Source organism: Acinonyx jubatus, chromosome B1 (genome assembly GCF_027475565.1).
Source record: "Acinonyx jubatus isolate Ajub_Pintada_27869175 chromosome B1, VMU_Ajub_asm_v1.0, whole genome shotgun sequence".
Classification (NCBI taxonomy): Eukaryota; Metazoa; Chordata; class Mammalia; order Carnivora; family Felidae; genus Acinonyx; species Acinonyx jubatus.
The window spans coordinates 125,234,939-125,261,068 of record NC_069382.1 but is presented as its reverse complement, the minus strand read 5'-3'; the positions used below and the strand labels follow the sequence as shown (position 1 = coordinate 125,261,068).

General features: G+C 35.7%; 1 protein-coding gene and 1 pseudogene across 1 annotated transcript in view; both read left to right on the top strand.

The window, feature by feature from the left end:
• GRID2 (glutamate ionotropic receptor delta type subunit 2) overlaps positions 1–26,130 on the top strand; it is a 1,419,162-nt gene that overhangs the window by 865,938 nt on the left and 527,094 nt on the right. The window contains exons 6-7 of the mRNA XM_027060847.2: positions 3,901–4,074; positions 12,302–12,463. Of these exons, the coding sequence (XP_026916648.2) occupies positions 3,901–4,074; positions 12,302–12,463 (336 nt within the window). The remainder of the gene's footprint in view (positions 1–3,900; positions 4,075–12,301; positions 12,464–26,130) is intronic.
• Positions 13,912–19,868, top strand: LOC113599208 (DNA replication licensing factor MCM4-like; annotated as a pseudogene).

Genomic DNA, 26,130 nt, shown 5'->3' with positions numbered 1-26,130 from the left:
ATGTGGTTTATTTGTTAAACTATTTAGTTTAGTTTATTTGGTTTATTTGGTCGTATTGAGGTTATTAAAGCATTCCAGTTTCTACACTTAAAATTTCAGTAATCTATCAATAGATTCAGAATCTATCAATCTATCAATCACCAATTGTTTGGTGAAGTCTTGCCATTCTTTCATTTATTCATTCTTTTTTTTTTAAGTTTATTTCTTTTGAGAGAGAAAGATAGCATGCAGGCAGGGGAGGGGCAAAGAGAGAGGGAGAGAGAGAATGCCAAGCAGGCTCCATGATGAAAGCTCAGGGCTGGAACCCACGAATTATGAGATGATGACCTCAGCTGAAATCAAGAGTCAGGCACTTAACCGACTGAGCCACCCAGATGCCCCTATTCATTCATTTTTAAATTTATCAACGTTTAGTGAATACCTATTATGAACCAAAAGCTTTGTTAATGTTAAGAGATTTTTTAAAATGGGGAAAAAAGAGGGTCCCTTCTCTGAGACGGTTTAATAGTATAGATTGGCATCTGATCTAATGATTTTGAGTCTTCCTTTCTCTGGAATTCATTAATTTAAACCCACGTTGATACACTACAAAGATTTGGGAGTGATCCAATTCTCCTAAAAGATTTGTTCTGGGAAATGGCTGTTTCTGGATGGAGTTGTATCCCCAACAAGTATTTTAGCATTTCCTCTTTCTTCTCTCTTATGGTTTACTCTGTATTAAACTATCACAACAAAGTGAATAAGAATATTTTCTTGAATATATTGACTTGAATCTCAGCAATTTTTTTATTATCTAAGTACATTATTTTGGGGGTAAAAAAAAGACTATATGCTTTGCTCCTAAAGAAGTACAGACAGAATTTAAGTACAACAAAACATATGTTTAAATTTTATTGCAATATTAATTCTTATTTCATAAATATACTCATATAAGGAATACAAAAAGGACAAAAATTTTATTTTTCAGCCTCTTTAATTTTTTTAAAACTCAGAACATATCTGTATATCTTTATAGAGAATTAGTATAATTTGGAGGCCCTGGAGGCTTGAGAGAGTGAGTATTTGAACTGGTTCTTCACGTGGTTCCTTTTTAAAATATGGGGGCTTAAACATTTTTTTAAGTTCAGAGTATTAGAACAATGTAGATTCTAACAGATTATACAATAGTCCATATTTTAATATGGAAGTTTACTTATGAATTTTTTTCATTTAAAAGGATCTCTTAATAGATTTTCATTTGACTTTCAGTGTTTACATAGCATTGCCTCTGTCACTCTTGAAATGCACCTTTTGAAATGTAGAAGTAAAGTTCTGTAAATATAAAATAGCTGCCTAATCAAGTTTTCATATCACTATCAAACTAGTTTTGAGATCAGGTGTCAAAACTAAAACTGCAAGTGAATTTTTTGAGACAAACTGTCTGTTACCTTCATTCAGAATGGCAGATTCTTTCCTCCCAGAAAATTACTTCCTTTTCCCTTCCCCAAATAATAATAGGCAAAATATATTCAACTTAAATTGACATTTCCTCAGATATAGTTTAGTCGCTTAGACTCCTGATAACTTCAGCTTTCAAAACCTGTAAAAGGTAATCATCTCTTTTTGTGGGCTTGAAAATAGTCCTCTTAAAGACTTTGGCTCATGATAGATTACTCTATTATTCCTTATAGAATCATCAGGCTGTTAAATACTAGAATAATATATCTTTATAGTTTTAATTCCTATCATTCATGAATATTAATCTAAATAATTCCTGTAAGGAGATATGGATTGTATAATTACTTTAGAGAGTGTCTTTGGTGACATTCATACCATGAATAAAGAATATTTTGAATGAAGACTTTGGAATTTCTCTGGTTCTTTATCTATAAAGTAAGAATAATAGTATCTGAACCAGAATGTAGTTTTTAGCAGAAAATGAGACAACACATAATGTACTTAGTGTTTTGTCAAATATATAGTAGAGAGTTAATGTATGTTTTTATACTAACGTGCTCATGGTTGGAGCAGGTAGAAATGGTGCTGTTTGACAACATGTTGAGAAGTCTTAGTATTACTAAAAGAAAAAAAGACCACATATATATGAAAACTTAGTTATTAATCTGAGAAAAGTGATAGAACCTCTTACTGTCTTTTAAATGAAAATTCCTGTCTGTGCAACATGGAATTAAAAAAATTGTAAAGAGGGGCGCCTGGGTGGCTCAGTCGGTTAAGCATCCGACTTCGACTCAGGTCATGATCTCACGGTCTGTGGGTTCGAGCCCCGCATCAGGCTCTGTGCTGACAGCTCAGAGCCTGGAGCCTGCTTCAGATTCTGTGTCTCCCTCTCTCTCTGCCCCTCCCCTGCTCATGCTCTGTCTCTCTCTGCCACAAAAATAAATAAAAAAATTTAAAAAAAATTTTTAATAAAAAAAAATGTAAAGATACTCAATAGCAATATTAATTAATTTGAAAAGACCTCTGGTTAAACTTCAGGCTTAAAATAGAGTTGATAAGACACTGCTTAATTCCGCTTTGTGAGTGGATGACAGATAATTAAAAGGTGACCTGCCTTTTGTCAGATAGTGTTCCTGATGGCTAGTGAAATTACACAAACTAAAGGATAAAAGATGGCATTTTAAATGAGGAAAAAACATTTTTCATGGTACATTAAGGATTCGTTGACCAGAAATCCATGATATTATACTGGATACAGCTGATGGCAGGTTTGTTTTATTTTCAGAAAATCTGTATTTTGTAAAGTTGAAAAAATAAGGAATGAGTTTTAAAGCTCTAATGTAGGCTTTAGGAATAATATGTAATTAATCTAGAAAGGAAAAGAAGACAACTTATACCTGTAAATAAATAGTCCATTTCTTTTTCATTACTCTGTAATGATTGTTTGAATAAAAACCGAAATTCTCACTGCAGTCCAAAATTTATCTTATGTCAAATCTTTTATTTCTGTTACCATAAGAATCTACTGAAACCAATAATATGTTAATTGCAAAGGCTTCATTGGTTTGAAATGTTCCGAGTGGACACTGTGAAGAACAAACTGCTTTAGTAAAGACTGCCTTCAAACTAAAATTTATTCTGATCACTTGTAGTCTGACTAATTCCAGTTAGAACAGATGTTAAGTTGTAAAAATATTATTTCATTTTTATTGCTTCTACATCCATGATTGAGCCAAGCCTTAAAATTTAAGTCTGGAGTTAGGAAGTGGGGGGAGAAGGAAGTAGAAAAATATGTTCTTTGAGTTTGGCAAATACTCATATGCAAAATAACATCAATTTGGAAAAAGAACACTGTGGTTTTTTTTTCTTCATTTACCTATCCTGGTTCACATTGTATTAATACAAAATGTTTCATCTTTTGGAACACTTTGTTTAATCTGTTCTTTACCAAGAGAAATGTATGAGTTAATACCAGTAGTTCTAAGAAATAATTAGGAACATCTTTTTTAAAATGTCTCTTACTTTCTCTACTTGCTTTATTTAAAAGCCCCATTTTTCATTGCTAAGAACAATATATATTATGCTTACATTGCAACTCTCTTCTGGGTACTCAAAGTACCTTGAAATCCACTTAATTTATGACCTTTTTCAATGTTTAGACAAATATTTTTCTAAAGTGTTCAATATAATACAAAATTCCTAAATAAAGTGCATTTAATCAATTGCTCCATTTAGAATTACTTAGGCATTAATGATATAATTTAACATACAAACAACACCTACAAATGAGTTGATCATTTTAATGAACATGTATTGTTTTTATTTGGATGTGTACTAAGCACTGGCAAATGCATTACAGTAATGAATTTCTTAGCATTTACAGATAACAACTCTTTAATAGTTTTGTGTTTCTGTTTATTATTTATTATAGCATTTCTAATCCTTCCATTTTTTATCTTATAGGAAATAAATGATGTGGATGTTCAGGAACTTGTAAGAAGGTCAATTGGAAGGTTAACAATCATTCGGCAGACATTTCCAGTCCCCCAGAATATAAGTCAGCGATGTTTCCGTGGCAACCATCGAATATCTTCAACATTGTGTGATCCAAAGGATCCATTTGCTCAGAATATGGAGGTATATTCTAAGTGCTACAGTATTTCTCTCAAGGTGCTTTGTTGGCCAATTGTAGAGAGAGCTCTTTGAATTGTTTTAGATTTAGAATTATACATGTTTCCATTTTCTGAGCTATTCTCTTCCTCTGGAAATTTTCTAAGTCTGATGCAGGAGTCCTAAGAATTTGTGTCTTTGATCTTTTTGACCTCATTGTAGCAAAATATATACTTGTTAAAAAAAATTAAATACATAAAAGTTATTTCCTTCCCAGCAAGTAGATCCATAGCATTTACTGTGTTGGAATTTGTGATTGATATTCCTTAATGCCAGATGGCAAATTATTATGCTAATAAATTTGCTTGTTTTTTTCTGTATAACAAGGACATAGAAATATGTTTTTAAAGATTACTCTCTAGTTTAAAGACATTCGCCAAGAAACTATTTAGAAATTCAAAAGATACTATAGTGCTATATATTCCTATCCAAACCAGAAAGGATATGGCTGAAACCTTTGCTCTTCAGAATACAACAAAGAATTCGAAGGTAAATAAATAAAATCTCTGAGCAGCAAAATAGAGAACATCAGGTGCCTGCAGTTCACTCATAAGGATGTCCTTTAACTACTCACCTAGAGTCCATTTTCTTTTTCTTAAGGAAAATGCTATCAGATTTTGTTTCATTTAGTTTTATTTCCTTTGCACTGGAAATTTTAATATGTCAATTTGAACAGGGTGTTAAAAAAAAAAGCAGACACATCAATAGTAGGAAGCCATAAGGAGTACTTTCTAGCAATGCAAGAGACAAGAAAAATAAATCAATCAGATCTACTAATTCAAATATCCTATCAATGTAGACTTGCCTTATAAAAACAACTCTGTGTCCTAAAACAGTTCCTAAGGATATAATTGTAGTATACTGCTAGAGTAGTAGTATTTAAATAGTAATTCTGAGATAACAAAAATTAAAATATTGGTCAATTTCAGAAGTTGGAAGAATATATGTTTTAGAAAATTATTCCTTCACAACGTTTACTATAGCAAGTGTTTTAGTGCTTAGAGATACTCAGTTTGAACAGTTTAGAAATATAACCCTATGAGAACTAATTCATCCCCAGTAATACTAGTTAAATCAGGTGATTTTGTAAAAATGACCCATTCTTTTAAAAAGCATCTCCACGCTTTTTCTATCTTTAGTCACCTGTGGATTTTTTTTAGATGAATTACTATTGATCCAATCACTTCTTCATACTTGCAGTCAACCTAAGAAGCAGCTATATTTCCCAGGTAGCTAGCTCCAGGAGCATTACCCACAGAACTTTATGTTCCCAACTAGGCTTTAGGCTTTTGTAGAATAGGTCTCCCCCAGGACCTGGTATCATAAAATCCCATAAAGTACACATCTATCTTTATTTCCTCCATCATGCCTACCACACTGCTTTGTTTCTTCTTGAATATTTGTGCATTTGAATGTAGCTAAGGAGAAGACCAATGGTTAAACTAAGCCACTCTAGAGCCTAAACAAGACCTGTTTAAATTTTAATGCCAGTCTTACAGATATGCTTATAATGACCAATCTTTTCATATTAATTGGTCATGAGTATGATTGATATGAAAACGATAGAATTCTAAATGGATAAAAACGTAGAATTTTGCTTAAGAAAAATTTGAAATATTAAAGGCTATCTCGTCAAAGGAAATGGCAGGAAATGTACAAATTGGAAAAGTAGAAAGTAACTATACAGTATGTTTTTCCAAATTTTCATTCAAATTCTAGTTGGTTAACATGTAGTGTAATATTGGTTTCAGGAGAATTTAGCAATTCATAACTTACACGTAACACCCAGTGCTCATCATAACAAGTGCCCTCCTTAATACCCATCCCCCCACCCACATCCTACTGCCCACTTCTAGCCCATCCCCCACCCACTTCCCTCCATCAACACTCAATTTGTTCTCTCTTGTGAAGCGTCTCTTATGGTTGTTTCCCTCCCTCTCTCTCTTCCACCCTTTCCATATGTTTATGTTTTGTTTCTTAAATTCCACATATTAGTGAAATAACATGGTATTTGTCTTTCCCTGACTTACTTCACTTAGCATAGTACACTCTAGCTCCTTCCACGTCATTGCAAATGGCAAGATTTCATTCTTTTTGATGGCTGAATAGTATTCTATTGAATATATATACACCAAATCTTCTTTATCCATTCATCAGCCAATGGACACTCAGGCTCTATCAATAGTTTGGCTATTGTTGATAATGCTGCTATAAACATCAGGGTAGTGTACCCCTTTGAATCAGCATTTTTGTTTCTTTTGAATGAATACATAGTAGCACGATTGTTGGGTCATAGGATATTTCTATTTTTAACTTTTTGAGGAAATTCCATGCTGTCTTCCAGAGTGGCTGCATCATTTTGCATTCCCACCAATGGACGGACTACCTAGTATTGTAAAGCACATTCACCTAAAAGCACAATCCTTCTGATTCTGTTAATGAGTTTCTTGAAATCAGGGAGCAAATATTTTATTTGTTTATTTATTCATCTTCATATCCCCCAGACCTATATGATAAATTAAGGATGTACAGGAAGCACCACACCTCTTATCCCCACCTTTGTCTTACTCCCTTCAAACCCACAGATGGAGGAAAATAAGAAAATTACTTTTTCTTTGAGGATTTACTACATAGTAATTTCCCTATTATATGTAATAAATTTTGACATAATAGTTAATGTATAAAAGAAAAATTGACAGAATCTTTTATATGTGAAGATTTATATAATTAAGTATCTAAATCTAAATGTATCTAAATGTAGGGCTGTTGAATTTAAGATGTTCCACTAAAAGCAGAGCATTTGATATAGAGGCTTACCTTGGGGAAAATTTTATCTTACTGAAGTTAAAGAAAAACAACAAGATAGTATGCATTAAAAATTTGGGAGTACAGGTTTCCTTTGGAGAAGTAACCCTCTCAACTTGGAGCTCATAAAAAAATGCAGGTAAATATGTCCACAGACAGACCTTTATCTTATCAGCTGGGTACTATTAAAAGTAGTAAAATAAAGGTATGAAAATATGACTGAAGAGAGCTCTAAAAATAGAGACCCAACCGTAAAATGGAAACCCGAACTATAAGATCACAATAATCATTACAACAGGGAAGAAGAGGGCACAGTGGGCCTGTGTAGAGATCTTTGGGCTGTTACTTAATTTAACATTTATTTATTTTTGAGACAGAGAGAGACAGAGCATGAATGGGGGAGGGTCAGAGAGAGAGGGAGACACAGAATCCGAAACAGGCTCCAGGCTCTGAGCTGTCAGCACAGAGCCCAATGTGGGGCTTGAACTCACAGACCATGAGATCATGACCTGAGCTGAAGTCGGAGGCTTAACCGACTGAGCCACCCAGGTGCCCCTTAATTTAATGTACATAGAAAGAAAAGGTTTAGAAGGAACAAAAAACAAGTTTCCCAAATCTTTAAATTAGTGCCAGAAAGACTAAAATCCAGGATGAGTTGAAGTTGCAAAATAAATGTTAAAGGAAAGTTTTAGCTCTATAAACAAAGGTTTTAGCAATATATGAAGCAAGAAGAAGAAAGTGAGTCATTCACTGCTTGGTGAAACTAATGTTAGCTTGGTTGCTAATGGAGAGAAAATAGAAAAGTCAGTGTTTTTTGTTTGTTTGTTTGTTTGTTTGTTTGTTTGCTTCTGTCATCTCCATCTAAGAAAAATTGTCTTCAAATTGGAAAAGTTAGAATAAATTCTTTTTTAATTAAACCACTTTTTTTTAAAGAGCAGGGATTTGGATATGGTAAGAGTATACCTTACTGCTTTAAAATGAAGCTTAAATAATAATTGTTAAGAATAGTAAATAAAGTGGTAGATACGATCACAATATTATAATTTAGAAATACTGGAGAAATACCTCAGAAGAAGACCCCAGTACGTGAAATTGGTATATCGTTCCACATTTCAAAAGGAAGGAAAAAAGATTCTGACAGAGTATAGTATATTAAAGGTTGATGAATTATTTGGATAAACTGTAGAATGTATTATTAAGTATATCATTTGGGGTCCTTCATATGTGACCATAGGACTCTCTTAAGAACAAGCACTGGCAAGTCAAATCCTGTTTACTAATTGTTTATATTGAGAGAATTTTATAAATCTATTTATTGTATGTTGATTTTTATGTTGTGTTTGACATTTTTTAAGGAAAATTTATAGGAAAGCACAAAATCTTATAGGGAAGCATTAAAAAGTCTAGATAGATTGAGGTCACTCAAAGATTTTCAATAAAGGACTAAGAATAGAAGATAGTAGTAAACACTCTGTTTTCAGATTTTTTTTTCAAAAGGAAATTAAAAAAATTCAAAATATAGACAGTCTCATTATTATCCTTAAAAGGATAAACTCATAACTTATGAGTTTATTTAAAATTAAAAGTAATTTTTCAAATAGTTTACTAGTTATTTTTCTTACCCTCCAAATCTTTGAGCAAATTTGATATGCCTACAACATGGCTCAGATATATTTTGTAGCTTTGAGCACTTCTAATATCCATACTTTATTTTACTTCAATTTAGGAACTATGGAACTAGAAGAACATTCAACCACAGTGATAAACATTCTACTCTTGAAGTATGAGGAACTCTCTATGGTCATCCAAAAATACTGTTCTTGTACTTATATTTTCAAATGTTTACCATTACACAAATAAAAATGAATAAAGCATGCCTATCAGATTTGCAAATGACGTAAAGCTAGGACAGAAACCTTATTCTGGGCTGTATGATCAAGATCCAAATTATTAATACTCCCCAAATAATAAACGTAAAAGTTGAAATTTCAAAGAGATAAAGTATAGGCTCAAAGTCATTACCCTAAGTCTAGTTGGATGAGACCTGGTTTGACAGCTGTTTAAGGTTATTGAGATGAAGGCCAATTTTGTTTGAACATAGCGCAAGTCTCATTTGCTCTACACCATTTCAGTGTAATCTTGGTCTCCATGTCAGAGCATTTTGCTATGATCAAGAGACATAGCCTTATACTATTCTGTTCTAGTCAGATTGTATCTGCAATAATGTGTTGTTTATAAGTTCTAAACTCTGAACAGGAACATAAAAAAAAGAAAGAGAAGGAAAGAAGAAAAATGCTGAGATGATGAACAGCCTAAAAATTATACAAGATAATGAATAATTGAAGGAAAGAGAATGTTTCAGGGCAATTGATGGATGTTATCAAATATCAGAAGGTTGTCAGATAGAGAAGGTGGGTGCTGGTGCTCAGTTAAGTTGGAAAACACGTGTAGTGAGAGTGAGAGGGAAATAATTGGTCAGCGGGTGGGAAAATGGAGTTTAAGATGTTAGAGGAGGTATGTGTTTGTGTCCAGTAATAGTCATTTGTGTTAGATGTAGCCAGAGTAGATGTCAAATTCATCTCTGTAGAAATTGCAGTGACTTTTTTTTTTAATGCTGGGCAAAAGTTTGGAATCACTGTGAAAGAGGAGTCAAAGACCTCATGAATACAGAGTGGCCAAGAGACGGGTAGGTGATAACAGAAAGGGACTCTAAAGTATAGTATAGGAAAGAGCATGAACCTCAAAAAAAGAACAGGTGCTTTCCTGAGATAGAAGTAATGGAAGGGGTAATTGAAAGCTCACAAAATGTCACTACCTCCTTTCGATCCCACAGATTGGAAGGTGGGCAAATGAATAGAGGCAGTTTTTATTGAAAACACCAGTCATATATATCAAATGCAAAGCACTCGTCTTTAGGAACGGTGTGGATGCTCAAGGTACATGCCTCAAAGCTCACAGAAGACACTGTGCCACCACAGTGTCAAGATTTGGATGGAACCCAAGTTGTCAGGTTTCTCACATCTTGACTTCTGTCAAACATGCCTGATGTTAAACCTGCCTTTCTTTTCTTCATCTTCTTTTGTTTGACAACTATTTATCAGAATGTGTGCTAGCCGCTAGGAAACAAAAGTACAAAGGGGAAAAATTTGTACATGATGAGCCCCTATCCAGAAGGAGCTCATGTTCTAGTGGGAAAACCAGATTAAGAAATCTTAGAATTATGATATGTTCCAGTACAGGCACGCGTGTGTTAAAGGAGACTGCCCAGTTAGCCTGGAAGCTGGTAGGGTCCTGAGAAGTTGTCAGGATAGGATTCTCCTAACTTCTGACCTGTTAATTGGATATTAGATGTTAACTAGTTGGAGAAAGGTAACAAGACATCAAAGAGTGTTATTCCAACAATTTCATATATACACTGAAAGCAATCAGTCAGAGGAAGAAGCCAAATAAAGCTAGAGAGATAAGAGCAAGCACGATTGAGGCAGTGAAGCAAAGAAAGGTTAAAAGCGGCCAGATTATTGCAAATTATTGAGAAATTGTCAAAAGGTTTTCCTTTTGGGTCTTCACAGTCTAATTCAGACTGAATTTTGATTCATCAACTACTTTTATCTTCAACTCTTCATTCATTGCAGATTTAAGCTACTCCCCTAGTCTGTCTAGTAATTATCTGGCAGGGAAAGGGCAGGGAGGTGAAGGTGAGGATAGCCTGCCTTACTATTTCCTTACAAAGAACAAGGGTACCTGGGTGGTTCTGTCGGTTAAGCGTCCAGCTTCGGCTCAGGTCATGATCTCTCAGTTCGTGAGTTCAAGCCCCACTTTGGGCTCTGTACTGACAGCTCAGAGCCTGAAGCCTGCCTCAGATCCTGTGTCTCCCTCTCTCTCTGCCCCTCCCCTGCTCACACTCTGTCTCTTTCCATCTCTCAAAAATAAATAAACATTAAAATTTTTTTAAAAACAGTATTTCCTTTTAAATAACAAGTTGGTATTTCACATAGTGCATGAGAGTATGCAATGTCTCTTTTAAGAAAGGCCTGCCTTCCATTAGTGTTGCACATATAAAATAATGTTTGATATACACAAATGATTAAAGATTCACCTAGTAAAGAAAGAAAACTCACAAGGCACTATTAGGAAGTGCTTATTAACAGTTTCTCATAGCATTAAACTTTCATCCCAGTAGTTGGAATTTAGTGCCATTTTGTGATGTGGGCAGACAATTTCATAAGATTCCTTCATAATTACTTATAAGCAAAGGGCAGTCAACATATTGTCCCTTTTATTTTCAGGAAGAAAACTGTGATACCAAGATACTTTTAAAAAGCTGAAGAAATTTAAATACCTTAAGATGGATTTAACTTTCATAGCTACATTGATTTCTCATTTTTGTTTTACTTTATGTTGCATTTTTATTTCAGAGGAGTAATAATAAAACATCTAACAGCCTTTATTGACTTTGGATATCTCTTGATGTTTATGTTTTCTAAATAAGTTCTAATTTCTTTGAAAAATAAACACCTTCTACAAATGACAGCATAGATATTAGTTCTGTCAGGAGTAAGTGTAAGAATGCAACAGATCATAGTGACAATTTTCATGACTCTTTTTTGCAATTTATATAGAAGGAAAATAATAACATGATTGCTTTAAGAAGAAAGCATTAATTTAAATACATATTCACAGTTATTTATATTTATTTATATGGTCACTTATTTATAATGGTATCTGTCATGTTAATGAATTAGAATGCATGTGTATACCTAGATAATGTTGTGTAGATCCTTGATAATTGTAATTTTATCCATGGCCATGCGTTTTCTCATTTTTTTCATTACCACATCCCCATAGACATGCACATATATACACATGGCTGCTGCTGCTGCTGCTTCTTCTTCTTCTTCTTCTTCTTCTTCTTCTTCTTCTTCTTCTTTTTTAGCACCTATGACACTCATTTTATATGTAAGATCGAGTTGATATTTCTCCATCTGAATAATCAGAATGCAAAGACTTGACATATTCAGAAAATGTATTATTCAGTTTGCCCTTCCAATCTGAAGCCTTTAGATCCTTACCTCTTCAGAAAGAAATAAGGGCCAGTGATTTTCTAAGGTCTGACACTAACAGCCTTGCCTCTGTCGAAACTTTTCTTTTTTATCTTCTCTTTCACACCTAAATAAGCTGAAAAAGCAATTGAGGCATACAATCAGACAAGACTTCATTGTCAACGGCAAAATTGCCCAGGAAATGAAAAAAAGAAACCTTTTGCTTAATAAATAACCCAGTAAACCAGCCATCTATGACATGAACGGAGGCAGCAGAGCTGATGATTTTCTCCTAATTCTTGATGGTTGGCATCAGTGATTCTAATGATTACTGTCTAATGTCTTTTCAGATTTCAAACCTTTACATATATGACACGGTGCTTCTGCTTGCTAATGCTTTTCATAAGAAACTGGAGGACCGAAAATGGCACAGCATGGCAAGTTTGTCATGCATCAGAAAGAACTCTAAGCCCTGGCAGGGAGGGCGTTCCATGCTGGAGACTATCAAGAAGGTAACTTGTGACTAACGTTTCACTCTCTTTAATTTTCATGTAAAGGGATATAAATCATTTTTGAGGGCATATCTTTCAAAAGGATGTTTTTTGTCACCAACATTGTCAGTCCAAAGCACGAAACAGTGTAATAGATGAGTAAATATTAAAAACAACAACAACAACAAGGTCAGAAAGTCACATGCATGTATAAAACAAGGAGCCGTTACCTATTTGTAAGGATATATTACACGAGTATAGTTAGTGGTTGAAATTATTTGAATTGTATTTGTTATACCATTAGTATTAGAAATACTCAAATTATTTTGGTGCCTGTGACAAATACAAATACTTGTTTTTGTTTGTTTGTTTGTTTGTTTTCTTTAAAATACACCATCAGGGGCGTCTGGGTCACTCAGTCGGTTAAACGTCTGACTTTGGCTCAGGTCATGATCTCTGGTTTGTGAGTTCAGACCCCGCGTCGGACTCTGCTGGCAGCTCAGAGCCTGGAGCCTGCTTCAGATTCTGTGTCTCCCTCTGTCTCTGCCCCTGTCCTGCTCACACTCTGTCTAAATAAATAAATAAATAAATAAACAAACAAACATTAAAAAAAATTTAAATACGCCATGAACTGAAAAAAATAAACACAAGCCGTCACTGTTTTCCAATTACATGATACATGGTAAGACATTAGAAGCAATGATCTTTAATTTATCTTATAATCAAGATATAATTCATAAGCAGTACTATTTTGCAGCATTTAAGGAACTATTTTAGCTATCTGGTGTGTTCTCCTTCCTCACTGTCAGTGTGGTGTTTAGCCTGGCTGTGACCCGCTCTGGCTCAGTACCTGCTCCGTTCCCAGGAGGCACTTTATGCTGTTAGGCTTCTCTCAATGGTTTGAGCAATTCTGCAGTTTATTAGCCTCTTTGTCATGTCATCCTTGCTGGCATTTTCTGTCTGTCTCACACAGCTTCTTGGATTTAAAATGAAATGATTAATAAAACAAACAAATGTCTCCTGTACCCTTTACACAAAGAAGACAGACATTTAGAAGTTTATGTTCTTTATTTTACCCATCCTTTTCCTCTCTGCACGTGTTTGCCTTCCTCTCATGAAACAAAAAAAGAAATAGCTAGTTGAAAGAAATGTGAATGCATTTAGAAAAGCCAGAGAAAAACCTAAACATCTATCATTAGAAGTGAACTAGAGGTACAAAAAAACAGAAGTGGAAGAAAGAAATGTTGCAAATGGAGAATAGCCTGGATCTTTCTCTTGGTATGTTTCCTTTTTGTAAAAAGAATCGCTTTAATGAGAATTTAGGCACTTATCAGCAGAAGTGCTTGAAAATCAAATGCATTGAATATATTGGCAGAGTAAGATATTTCAACTAAAATATGAATAAGTCAAATCTAAACTCAAGGTGTTGCCAAGATCTCCCTATCTGTCCATGTAGAGATTTGGCAGGTATGAATCCAAGGGAAGTTGTTGAACATGATCCTGATCCTGCCAATTTATTAGTTCAGGCTTTGGCTAGGATGCAGGAACTTGAATATATTCATTCTTCTGAAGCCTTCTCACAAAGACAGAATAATAGTTTGGGAGGTTGCTTAGGAGATACTTACTTAGTGAAAGTATTAGCGGAAAGGAAATAAAGATACCATAATATGTAGGTAGTTCTTATGGAATAGTTCAATATATAAAATGTTGCTGCTGGAAAATGTATAATCAAAATAATAATATGATAATTATGACATTTATTTGGGGGGAATATTTATATATTTGTCCTGGTGAGCTTTCAGCCTAATGATGCTTTTTAAAGAAATATATCCATTCAGTGTATTTAAAGACTAAGTTTGAATGATATATGTCATTGCAGATATTCAGTTACATTATTTTTTAAGTAAACTCTATGCCCAACGTGGGACTTAAATTCACGACCCCAAAAGCAAGAGTCACATGCTCAGTTTCATTATTTTTTGTTCCACATTTCAAATTGACTTAAAAAAAAATGGAGTTTTTTTTTTTTTTTCCAGTCATAACTTTGCCTCATATGAGTGTTCTGGTCAGCCCATTCAGATGCCAAGGCTGATAATACTCCACATACCAAAAAATTTTGAGAGAAAGATTACTACTCATACAGGAACTCCCAGGAGAGCAGAGTGGGCTCAGGAATGTCCAGGCTGGCTTGACCAAGCAGCAGGAGTGGGCTGGGCCCAGGTAGTGACTAGGAAGTAGGACTGAGGAAAGTTCCCGTTTACTTGGGCTAGAGATTTTCAAGGCTTAAATTTCCAACTGGTATCAGACAAAAAGTTGCGGGATGAGCTTTGTTGATCAGCCTGTCCAAATGTGGAGCCACAGGGGAAAGGGAGACCAGCAGCCAAACATCACAAATGAGGTCAGGCTCCTTATTACAGTGGGAATATTCTAGTAATAAAATTTTTAATTACATTCAAATAACCCCTGCGTGTCTCTATGAAAGGCATGCCGTATATACTTTACAAAGCCTCTGTGCTACTGCATGGAGACAATGAAGTGAAAGAATGAGGGTCTGTCCCTTAATAAATTTCTATTCTTTTTAACGGGGTGAGACAAAAGAGATAAAAAAGCAATGCAGCTGACATAAGTACTGTAAATGTCCAGAACATTTATACAGGGGAAGATAGCGGTTTCCAGAAATTGAAGCTTTACAATTTATTTTATGAATTGATAGAATAGGTACTTCCACATTTCTCTTCTTTAAAAAAAAAAGAGGCTAATTCTCAAATATTTATTTCTCCACGGTATTATCAGTGACCTTGAAGCCATGCTATTTATATGAATTTTTAGATTATTTTTGAGAAAATGATATTTTTGTAAAATATTGGGTCTACCTATCCATGGACATGGTATCTATCCATATAGTCATCTTTTATAGCCCTCAGTAAAGACTTACAGTGTCCTTCATACATATTTTCATTATATTTCTCCTAAAATTTTATGAAGTTTTGATTATGTATATCTGCACGTGTGACACTATCATGAATATAATCTATTTCCATTATGTTTTCAAACTACATATTGTAGGTATGTAAGGTAGTGGTTGATGTCTGATATATTTGGTGATTAAGCTGATCAACTCTTGAAACTTGAGTCCTGATTCTCACCTCTTTCTTTGTAGTTTATTCTCTTGTCTTTTCAAGTGGACATTGATACCATCCTCAAGTAAAATTAATGTTGTCACCTAATTCTAATATTTTATGTATTTTTTGAACTTTTAAAAAACTTTTCTTGGGGGCTGTCAGGTACACCATAGAGCTCTGTGTACTTCAGAGGTGGCCACTTTTCCCTGCTTGAGGTGACGATATCAGGTCATATCTTTCTCTGAGACGTAGAGGTGAGGATTCAACCTCTACAGAAGAGATGCAACTGACACCAACCTGGCCTAGAGCTGACCTGCAGAACCCTGACATGCAGGACACAGTATTTTCCAGCTCTCATCTGATGCATTCTTCAATTCTTCATCTTAGTTTTAATGCTAATTCACCACTCACATGTGGCACTTCCAGCTCTTGGGAAGAGGGAACCTTAAGCTGTGATGTTAGTGGCACATCGGAGGCAGAGACCTGATGTGGGGATCTACATGAAAATGTTTGTAGGTGAATTTGCAGGATGAGCCAGCAACAGAGATACAGTGGCTGGTGAGCAGTCTCTAGGCCAAAACTTGTGATTTGAGCAACATACATAAATATGGCAATGTGCAAAGAAAATTTAAGGGGATTTCTTCAACATTTTATTGACTGTCTGGATAAAGAAGAAAATGTTGCCATAGACATTGCTGGGCCTTTGTGCATGCAGTGATAGGGATATTGATATAACTGGGGAGTCATGTTATTTTTATATATCTGATATATTGTCAAGTTAGCTCACATACAGTGTATACAGTGTGTTCTTAGCTTTAGAAATAGATTTCTGGGATTCATCACGTATATACAACACCCAGTGCTCATCCCAACAAGTGCCCTCCTCAATGTCCATCACCCCCTTTCCCTGCCCCCACCCCCACCAACCCCCAGTTTGTTCTCTGTTATTAAGAGCCTCTTATGGTTTGCCTCCCTCTTTGTTTCTATTTTTTTCTTTACCCTCCCCCATGGTCCTCTGTTAAGTTCCTCAAATTCCACACATGAGTGAAAACATGGTATCTGTCTTTCTCTGACTGACTTATTTCATTTAGCATAATACCCTCAAGTTCCATCCACATTGTTGCAAATGGCAGGATTTCATTCTTTTCTATTGCTGAATAGTATTCCTTTGTGTGTGTATATATGTGTATATATATTTTATATATATATATTAACATATATATGCATTATACACACACACACACATATGAAACACATCTTCTTTATCTATTCATCAGTTGATGGACATTTGGACTCTTTCCATAATTTGGCTATTGTTGATAGCACTGCTGTAAACTTGGGATACATGCACCCCTATGAATCAACATTCCTGTATCTTTTTGATACATTCCTAGCAGTGCTGTTGCTGGGTTGTAGGGTAATTATATTTTTAATTTTTTGAGGAACCTCCACACTATTTTCCAAAGTGGCTGCACCAGTCTGCATTTCTACCAAAAATGCAAGAGGGTTCCCCTTTCTCCACATCCTCACCAACATCTCTTGTTCACTGAATTGTTAATTTTAGCCACTTTGACCCATGTGAGGTGGTATCACAATGTGGATTCTTCTCAGAGCTAGAACAAGCAATCCTAAAATTTGTATGGAACCACAGAATACCCTTAATAACCAAAGTAATGTTGAAAAAGAAAACCAAAGCTGGAGACACCACAATCCCAGACTTTAGCTTCTACTACAAAGCTGTAATCATCAAGACAGCATGGTATTCGCACAAAAACAGACACATAGACCAATAGAATATAATTGAGAACCCAGATTTGGACCCACAAATGTATGGTCAACTAATCTTTGACAAAGCAGGAAAGAGTATCCAGTGGAAAAAAGACAGTCTCTGTAGCAAATGGGGCTGGGAGAACTGGATGGCAACATGCAGAGGAATGAAACTGGACCACTTTCTTAACAAAATACACAAAAATAAATTCAAATGGATGAAAGACCTAAATGTGAGACAGGAAACCATCAAAACCCTAGAATAGAAAACAGGCAACAACCTCATTGACCTGGGCTGCAGCAACTTCTAACTTGACACATCTCCACGGACAAGGGAAATAAAAGTAAAAATGAACTATTGGGACTTCATCAAGATAAAAGCTTCTGCACAGCAAAGGAAACAACCAACAAAACTAAAAGGCAACCGATGGAATGGGAGAAGATACTTGCAAATCACATGTCAGATAGAGGGCTAGTATACAAAATCTATAAAGAACTTACCAAACTCAACACCTGAAGAACAAATAATCCAGTGAAAAAATGGGCAGAAGACATGAATAAACGTTTTTTCCAAAGAAGACATCCAAATGGCTAAAAGACACATGAAAAGATGCTCAAAATAATCATGTGAGGAGTCATCTTAAAGTGTAAACTGTGAACAAATGAAATCATTTGCAAAAATCTATAGAGAGAGCCCATCTGCCACTCACCTTTAGCATGGCTATCAATGAGATCTTCTTTGACAGTTACCTGACTCAATCTTAGAACATCAGATTTAATGTGTGGAAGACTAATTACATGAGAAACCTGAACTTGAAGACATTCACCAGTCTATCACCATGAGTGGCATGTTGATTAGGATGTCCCAGCTGCTTCCAGATGCAGAAGTCCTTCTTGCAATGCCAGGTGTGCACCCCCCCCCTCCACTGCCTTGGTGGAGATGGACCATGGCTTAATCACTGAGCCCCATGTGGGTGAGTGCTCACCCATAACCACACTCTCCTGAGTGTTCTCAGGAAAGCAGATGATCAAACTTCAAGAGTCTCCTGAAAATATGCCTGCAAGGCAAATGCCTCACACTGCCATCCTTTTTGCTCACAATGAACTTGTTGGCAAGGTTCAACCTGGGGACAAAGTAAACATTACAGACGTCTATCTGTAATGTTACTTACTGAGTCAATTCAAGAGTGAGTAATGTGAAGTCTGTCTACAAAATCCACATTGATGACATTTATTATCAGAAAATTGATGCAGAACATTTGCATAAAGAAGTAGATGAAGATATAGAACAGAAACTTTTTCAGAGAAGCATGTGGAATTGCACAAAGAACTTTACAAAAAAAGAAGGCATTTATGAGATCCTTGATTCAGCCTCAGCTCCAAGCTTGTAAGAACATGAGGATTTAACAAGGGGAGAATCTTGCTTCAGCTTTTCCTTGGAAAAAGGAAAGATTTTAGTCACATGGGAAGGGTCAGACTTTGTGCTGAGAACAACATCCTGATGTGTGGTGACCCAAAGACTAGTAAGTTCCAGCTTCTGCATGTGTACAACCCCGTCTCCTGGGACCAACTAACAGTATATATATATATATATATATATATATATATATATATATATATATATATATATGGAATGACTTTGAGATAAGGCAAGTGGGCCTGAAACTGGTACCTTTGTCCTGAGTGACAGTAGCATCTGCTGTATTGATAAGTTTGTGAAGATAAATGAAAATACAAGATCAGCATCGCACAAAGTCATGGGATGACTGACTCTATTGCAAAAGCTGGGATTATTGGTCAGCTCAATGTATGCACCCTTATCCTGGCAGCAGCAAATTCTATGGAGTCTCAGTGGAATTCTAAAAAACACAACCATTGGTGATATACAGCTACCTCATGTATTTTTATCAAGGTTTGATTTGATATTCCTCATCCTGGACCCGCAGGATGAAGCCTATGACAAGGATCTGATTCACCACCGTGTGGCTCTGTACTACCAGAGCAAGGAGCAAGTGGAGAAGAGGTTCACAAACATGGCGGCACTGAAGAATTACATTGCTTATGCTCACAGAACCGTCGTGTCTTGGCTGAGCCAGAAAGCCAGTCAGGCTCTCATCCAGGCTTATGTAGACTTGAGGAGGATGCAGAAGATTGGTAGTAGCTGAGGAATGGTTTCTGTATACTTTTGATAGCTGGACTCATGAGTTCACTTAGCAGAAACCCTGGACTGGCACTGTGGACATATCTCTTCTTACTACAGAAATGAGTGCCACCTCTCCAAAATGGAAAGAAAAGTTAGCTGAAGCACTGAAAAAACTTATTTTATGTAAGAACATCAGCTCTAAAATACTCACAACTTTTTGAAGATATTCAAGGACACTCTGACATAGCAATTACCAAAGATATGTTTGACGAAGCACTTCGTGCTTTGTCTGATGATGACGTCTTGACAGTGACTAGAAAAGCTGTCTGCTTGCTCTGAATCTTTTGTGAATAGTGCTGTGTGTTCGGCTTGTCTGCACTTGGGCATTGCATTTGCATCCATATATGTTTGGTATATAGGCCAATCAGCTGCCGCTGCAGCCATCAGCAGTCTGGCTCCATAAAAATGTTTTAACTTGGGTTCCGTTTTCTTAGTAAAGTGTGTTTTCATAAAGTGTATGTTTTCATTACCCCACACACACACATTTTGAGTAAAAACATGGTGCCAATTTGCAACATACACAGTAGAAATTATTTTCTTGCCATGACATTTTTAGCACCAGGGCTTTTAATCTGTATATATATACAGATAGCAGGATGTCAGTGTTTTTGAAGATGGCAGTCTGGGTGTTTTTTGTTCATTGGTCGGTTGGTTGGTTGGTTTGTTTGGTGTTTTTGGTTTTGGTTTCGGTTTTCTGCTAAACTCTCTAATAGCAAGCATCCATATGCTAGGGATTTATGTAATATGAGATAAGACTTTAAACCAGAGCCTTTTTCCCTGTTATAGCAGTCAAACATAATTCCTTCTAGAAGCTAGTTCTTATGGAATTAATGATTGGAAATGATCAAGTTCTAGGTTAATGTCTGCCACTTTATTGTATATGCAAAACTTTTTTTTCTAAGTAAGTTATAGAGATAATTTAAAAAATAATAAAATAAAACTTTTCTCGGCTAACTGCTTTAGCTTCCACTTCTAAACTTTCATAATTTTGATAGTAAATAGAATCTTAGTTTTATAAATATGCCACAAGTATTTTGCTATTAAATATATCAAAGGTAGTATTTGAAAAGATATCTTTAATTCTTTTTTTAGGTTTTTTATTAATTTTGAGAGAGACAGAGACAGCGTTGAGTGGGGGAGGGTCAGAGAGAAAGAGATGGAAAAAGAGAGAGAAAGAGAGAGAGAGAGAATCCTAAGGAGGCTCTGTGCTGCCAACGCAGAGGCCAACACAGGGGGTCAAACTCAAAAACCATGAGATTATGACCTGATCCGAAACCAAGAGTCGGATGCTCTGAGCCACCCAGGAACCCCTGAAAAGATATTTTTTTAATTAGATAAAGAGTGTACCTTTCCAATGCGTTTTGTTTTGCTTTTTTTTTTTTAATTTTTAGAATTCATTAGTAACCCTTACAATTTTAGAGTAGCAAGGTCAAATAAAGTTAACCCTTCCCCAATTTTAAGATGGAGAAACCTGAACCTCAGAAAAATTAAATGACTTATTAAGGGTTGTTTACAAAGCTAATTAGTTTCAGTACCAAGTTGTTTGGCTTCCAGCCTTGTGTTCTGTATACCATACCATTGACCCTTTTTCTTGTTCATAATGGTAGCTTTTATTCACTACTGTCAGATTCATTTGGCTAAAGAAAACACACACCCCAAGAAATCAAAGGTGTAAGTATCATGTTCAAATATTATGTTAACAATATCTTAGTGTCTGTCAATGTGGCTTTTTCAAATGCCTTGAATTTGGAGTTGAATTGATGAGTGACTGCATTTTTAAAAGCTCTTGTGACAAAACGTTTGTTAGCACACATATGCATTCTTTATTATGAGAAGCTACATTTAATTGGAATATATATTTTGGTAAGGACTCTTCATGTTGTATAATTTAGACTTGTTGATGTTATATATCCTAGAGAAAACTTTCAAACATTTTAAACTAAATAATAAGTAAAACAAAAGCTGAGCAGCTCTGGAAGAGAGTGGGGAGGACCTCCCCAGGTGGACTCCCACCACAACTGGTTCTTAGAAACACAGTTTGAAAACCAGGGACATTTAGAAACCAGTTTAATCCATACAAATATACCACCTTCCTTAGGCTCTGGAATAATATTACACCCAGGCAATGTGGGCAGAGTATTTTTATTTACAGACTTGTTCTAAAATTAAACAGCGATGATTTTCTATTTTTTTCTTATTTTTAATGTTGATTCAGCTTCCAAGAGTACAGTCTGTTCATTCATGTATTTATCACTCCTTTAACAGACATTTATCAAATGTCTGTAGTGTGGAATGTATTATTCAAACTCTTTTATGTGATTATCCAAAAAAGAATTTAGAGCCTGGTAGTGAATATGGCATTATTATGCAAACAGCTGTACTCTAAGGTGAGAGACAACAAAAGGCCCCAAGCATGGCAAAAATGGAACCCCGTGGAATCTTAGAGCGTATTGTGCAGACCCCCATTTCTCAGCTGAGGTGCTCCTTCCTGGGAAGGCTGACACCTAGCCTCTGTGCAGGAACTGCTCTGGGCAGCAGGGAGCTGTTCCACTCCCTTCCTGGAATTGCATGCATCCAGTGACTGGTCATTGCGCAATGGTCTCAGTTCCATGCCTCCAAGTGGAATAACATTGAAGAGTTATTTTACTACAGACTGGCCATGGCATCACCTCAGCTGTTGCTGTATTTCCATCGCTGTGTCACCTCTCCCTTTGTGGCCCTTATTCTCGTACTCCTTTGCAAGTGCTTTTCCTAGGAGCACTTCTGGTAACCTCCTGCAGACAAGCAAGTCATTTCAGAGCTATTTCCCTGGGAACCCGACCCAAAACGCAGAAAACAGATGAGAAAATTTTCATGAAACTGGTAGCATATTAACGGGAACTTGAAAATTAACAGGTGTAAGATACGTAAAGCTATGGAGAAGAGGACATGTCAGGTGGTAGGAGCACTCTAGCTGACATATCTATTTGAATAAATCATGTGAACAGTGACAACAATTGACTAACTTACCAGAGTGGATAAAATGCATAGAGAGACTAGTCTAGACTGGAAAGATATAGAGGAAAGGAATTTATTTTGTAGGTGAGTAAAAGACCCTAAAGAATTTTTGAACATGGATATGACAAAGATGAGACCTGAGTTTTAGAAAGAAAAGCCTTATATATTAAAAAAATTTTTCAAAAATTCAAATTTGTTTAATTAAAAAAACAAAGAAAAATATTACACTCAAAATATGTGATTACATATAAAAGCACTGACATTTTGTGTGTTCTACATGAGTAAGACAACCAAGATTTGATAGATCCTTAAATCAAATACTTCTGCATTGGCATAATTGATCAGTTTCTGCTAAATGCTTTATGGTGATTTTTAAAAACTTTGTTTTTAACATTTATTCATTTTTGAGAGACACAGACAGACAGAGCATGAGTGGGGAAGGGGCAGAGAGAGAGGGAGACACAGAATCCAAAGCAGGTTCCAGGCTCTGAGCTGTCAGCACAGAGTCTGACGCAGAGCTCGAATCCACAAGCTGTGGGATCATGAGCTGGGCTGAAGTCGGACGCTTAACCAGCTAAGCCACCCAGGCGCCCTAATGGTGATTTTTTTTAAATACAAAATGTGAGAAAATAGAACATATCAACACTTGTGTCACTATCTAAAATCATTTAGTACCAATATATTTTCTTGTATTGGTACCAAATCTATCTAAAAGAGATCTTTTTTTTTTAAGTTTATTGATTTTGAGAAAGACAGTGCACATGTGTGAGCAAGGGAGGGACAGAGTGAGAGGGAGGGAGAATCCCAAGCAGGCTCCACACTAAAAGTATCCCTAAAAGAGATCTTGATGCATGTTGATATCTAAAGTATTCTTGAAGCACCTGAGTGACTCAGGCGGTAAAGCGGCCAACTCTTGATTTAGGCTTTGCTCATGACTCGTTGGTGAGATTGTGCCCTGCATCAGGCTCCACACTGACAGCATGGAGCTTACTTGGGATTCTCTCTCTCCTATCCCTCTGCCCCTCCTCTCTCTCTCTCTCTCTCTCTTCTCTCTCTCTGTCTGTCTCTCATTTGTCTTAAAATAAATAAACATTTTTTAAAAAGTATTCTTTGAAATGGAAAAACATATTGAATTTATTCTAATTCTTATATGGTAATGTATTCATTCAACAAATATTTACTGAGCACTACCATATGCTGTACCGTGAGATCACAAAATAAGGAAGGAAAATAGAAGTATTAAAAATAGTACGAGTGTGATCAATTCTACAAAAGGGGAAACACCAACTGTTCTGGAAATATGTGACTGGAGGACCTACTTAGGTATAAGAATGACAGATAAGTGGAAACATGTAACATGAGTAGTTATTAGCCAAGAAAAGAAAAGGAGAGTATTCCAGGAATGGGGAGGAAGAATGTTTCATGCAAGGGCAACAGAGTTGTCTCAGGATTGGAGGAAAGAGTGCTTTGCACATTTAAGCACCTGGAATAAGACTGGGGTAAGAATAAATGTAGAGTAGGGACACGGTTCCTTATTAGCTAAAATAAGGGAGACAGGGAAAGATCATGAAGGGAAAACCACGTTAAATTTCCTAAACTTTATTCAAGGGGTAAGGTTAAGCTACTGAGGTATATTAAATGGGAGCAGGAGTGACAAAATCATATCACTCAGTGGCTGCCAAGTAGAGAATCCACGATGCAGCTGCCACTGGACCAATACAGACTGGATGAGAAAACTCCAGTAAAGAGGCTGGTGCTCCAACTCGAAGGAAACTAAGGGCGATGGTCATGGGGATGGATAGAAATAGATGTCTTTGAGAGAGATTTAGGTGATTGAAATAAGATTTGGTGATTTAACATAAATGTGAGGGGACAAAAGAAGATTCTAGGCCTCTGGCTTGGAGAAAAATAACTCTAATAAGTTGGAGATTTTGTTGTTATTGTTGTTATTTAATTTGTAAACTTAGAGGAATGGAAACATATTACTTTGTTTTTTGTGTGCCATATAGAATTTACGAACCTGGAGAAGAGAGAGATAATTTAGGAAATCATAATCTGACTTACCAGCAACAGTATTGACTTGGAATATAATATGGCCTTTTTATAAAACGTGTGCAAATAAACTTATTTTTGGCCACCAGAACTTTTAAAATGCAGCGTGTGCCCTTAAAATAGGGCTTCTTGTGGACTTGTCAATATATTCTCTGGCTTTAGGGCATTTGAAGTGTATAAAATATAGTGGATTTTTTGAGCAGTCCACTATGATATACATACATTATATTGGACACACAGTTTATATAAGTCCACTGTGATATACATACATTACATTGGACACACAGTTTATATAGTCTAGAGGAAAAGGTATGAAGCACAGGGTAGAGGATTCAGTTCAGGCTCCTCAAATAACTGGTCTGGACTTCAGTTTCTTTTCCTGTAAGATAAGGTAGCATGATCAGATTACTAGTAATATCCTGTTTACTCTCAGTTTGCTCCAAGTATCTACTATGAATGAATATTTGAATGTATACATATGTAAATACACATATGTACACATATACGCACATATATACACGTAGAAATGTCATATGGCAACTTCAAATTTTCCTAAACATTTCACACCAGTGAAGTTTTTATTTTTCGTTTTAATTTTTTTGTGGTTTTCTTCATCTTATATTGTAGTATTTATCTACCATTATGTTTCTTTTCTGGGTAAAAAAAATGTAGTATTTTCCTTCTGTCAGGGATTTTTCTCTCTGAAATTAACTTATGAGACATGAGGGCACCAGGGCACAGCACTGTGTCTGGCATCTTTCAGTGTGTCCTCTGCCTTTTTGGACTCCTGTTTATTTACAGGGTGTTCTTGTTTACCAAACATGTCTGCACATTCTAAGGAATCTAGAAATATGTATAAGGAAATTAGATGAGTATCATAAATATTTGATGTTCCAGATGATCCTCCAAAAGTATCTCTAAGTTACCGTGCAGTTCAAGCATAGGGAAAATTCTTTCAGCTTTGTAATAGAGACACATAAATTCTTAGCAAATATTTTTTTTCTTCTTCTTTTGTTCCCCAGCATACCCTATCTATAGGAGAACAACAAACTATTGCCTTTTGAGCAACCGGTGATCCAGTGGTAAATTATTCCCAACTTTTGATTCTCCTTATTTTATTTTTCTTCCTTTCTCCTTTCTATATTTGATACCCACTGGTATTTCTATAAAGATTGGGTAGGATGAAATCCAGACCAGTTTCACTTGATATTTTAAAAAAGGTTTACACTGGCAGCAATTTTTACTGTCCAGTTAAAGGACATGTAGAAATAACTTGTATGTGTTGTTCATACTATCAGTGTCCCATGAGTTTCTTCTGTGTAGAATCTGCTGCATCACCAAAGAGATAAAAAATGCAACTGTGCATGTACAAAGATAATGACTGCTCATTACCACCTGGCCAGCACATATTTTTATCAAGGCTCAGTTTTCAAAGTTGATCTGAGGATAGATGAAAAAATAAAAATAAAAAGCTCAAAAGCATGGGAATAGACTTAAGCAATAAAAAATCAGAGAGGTTAAGTTTGGGCCGGATAACAAGGGGCTTC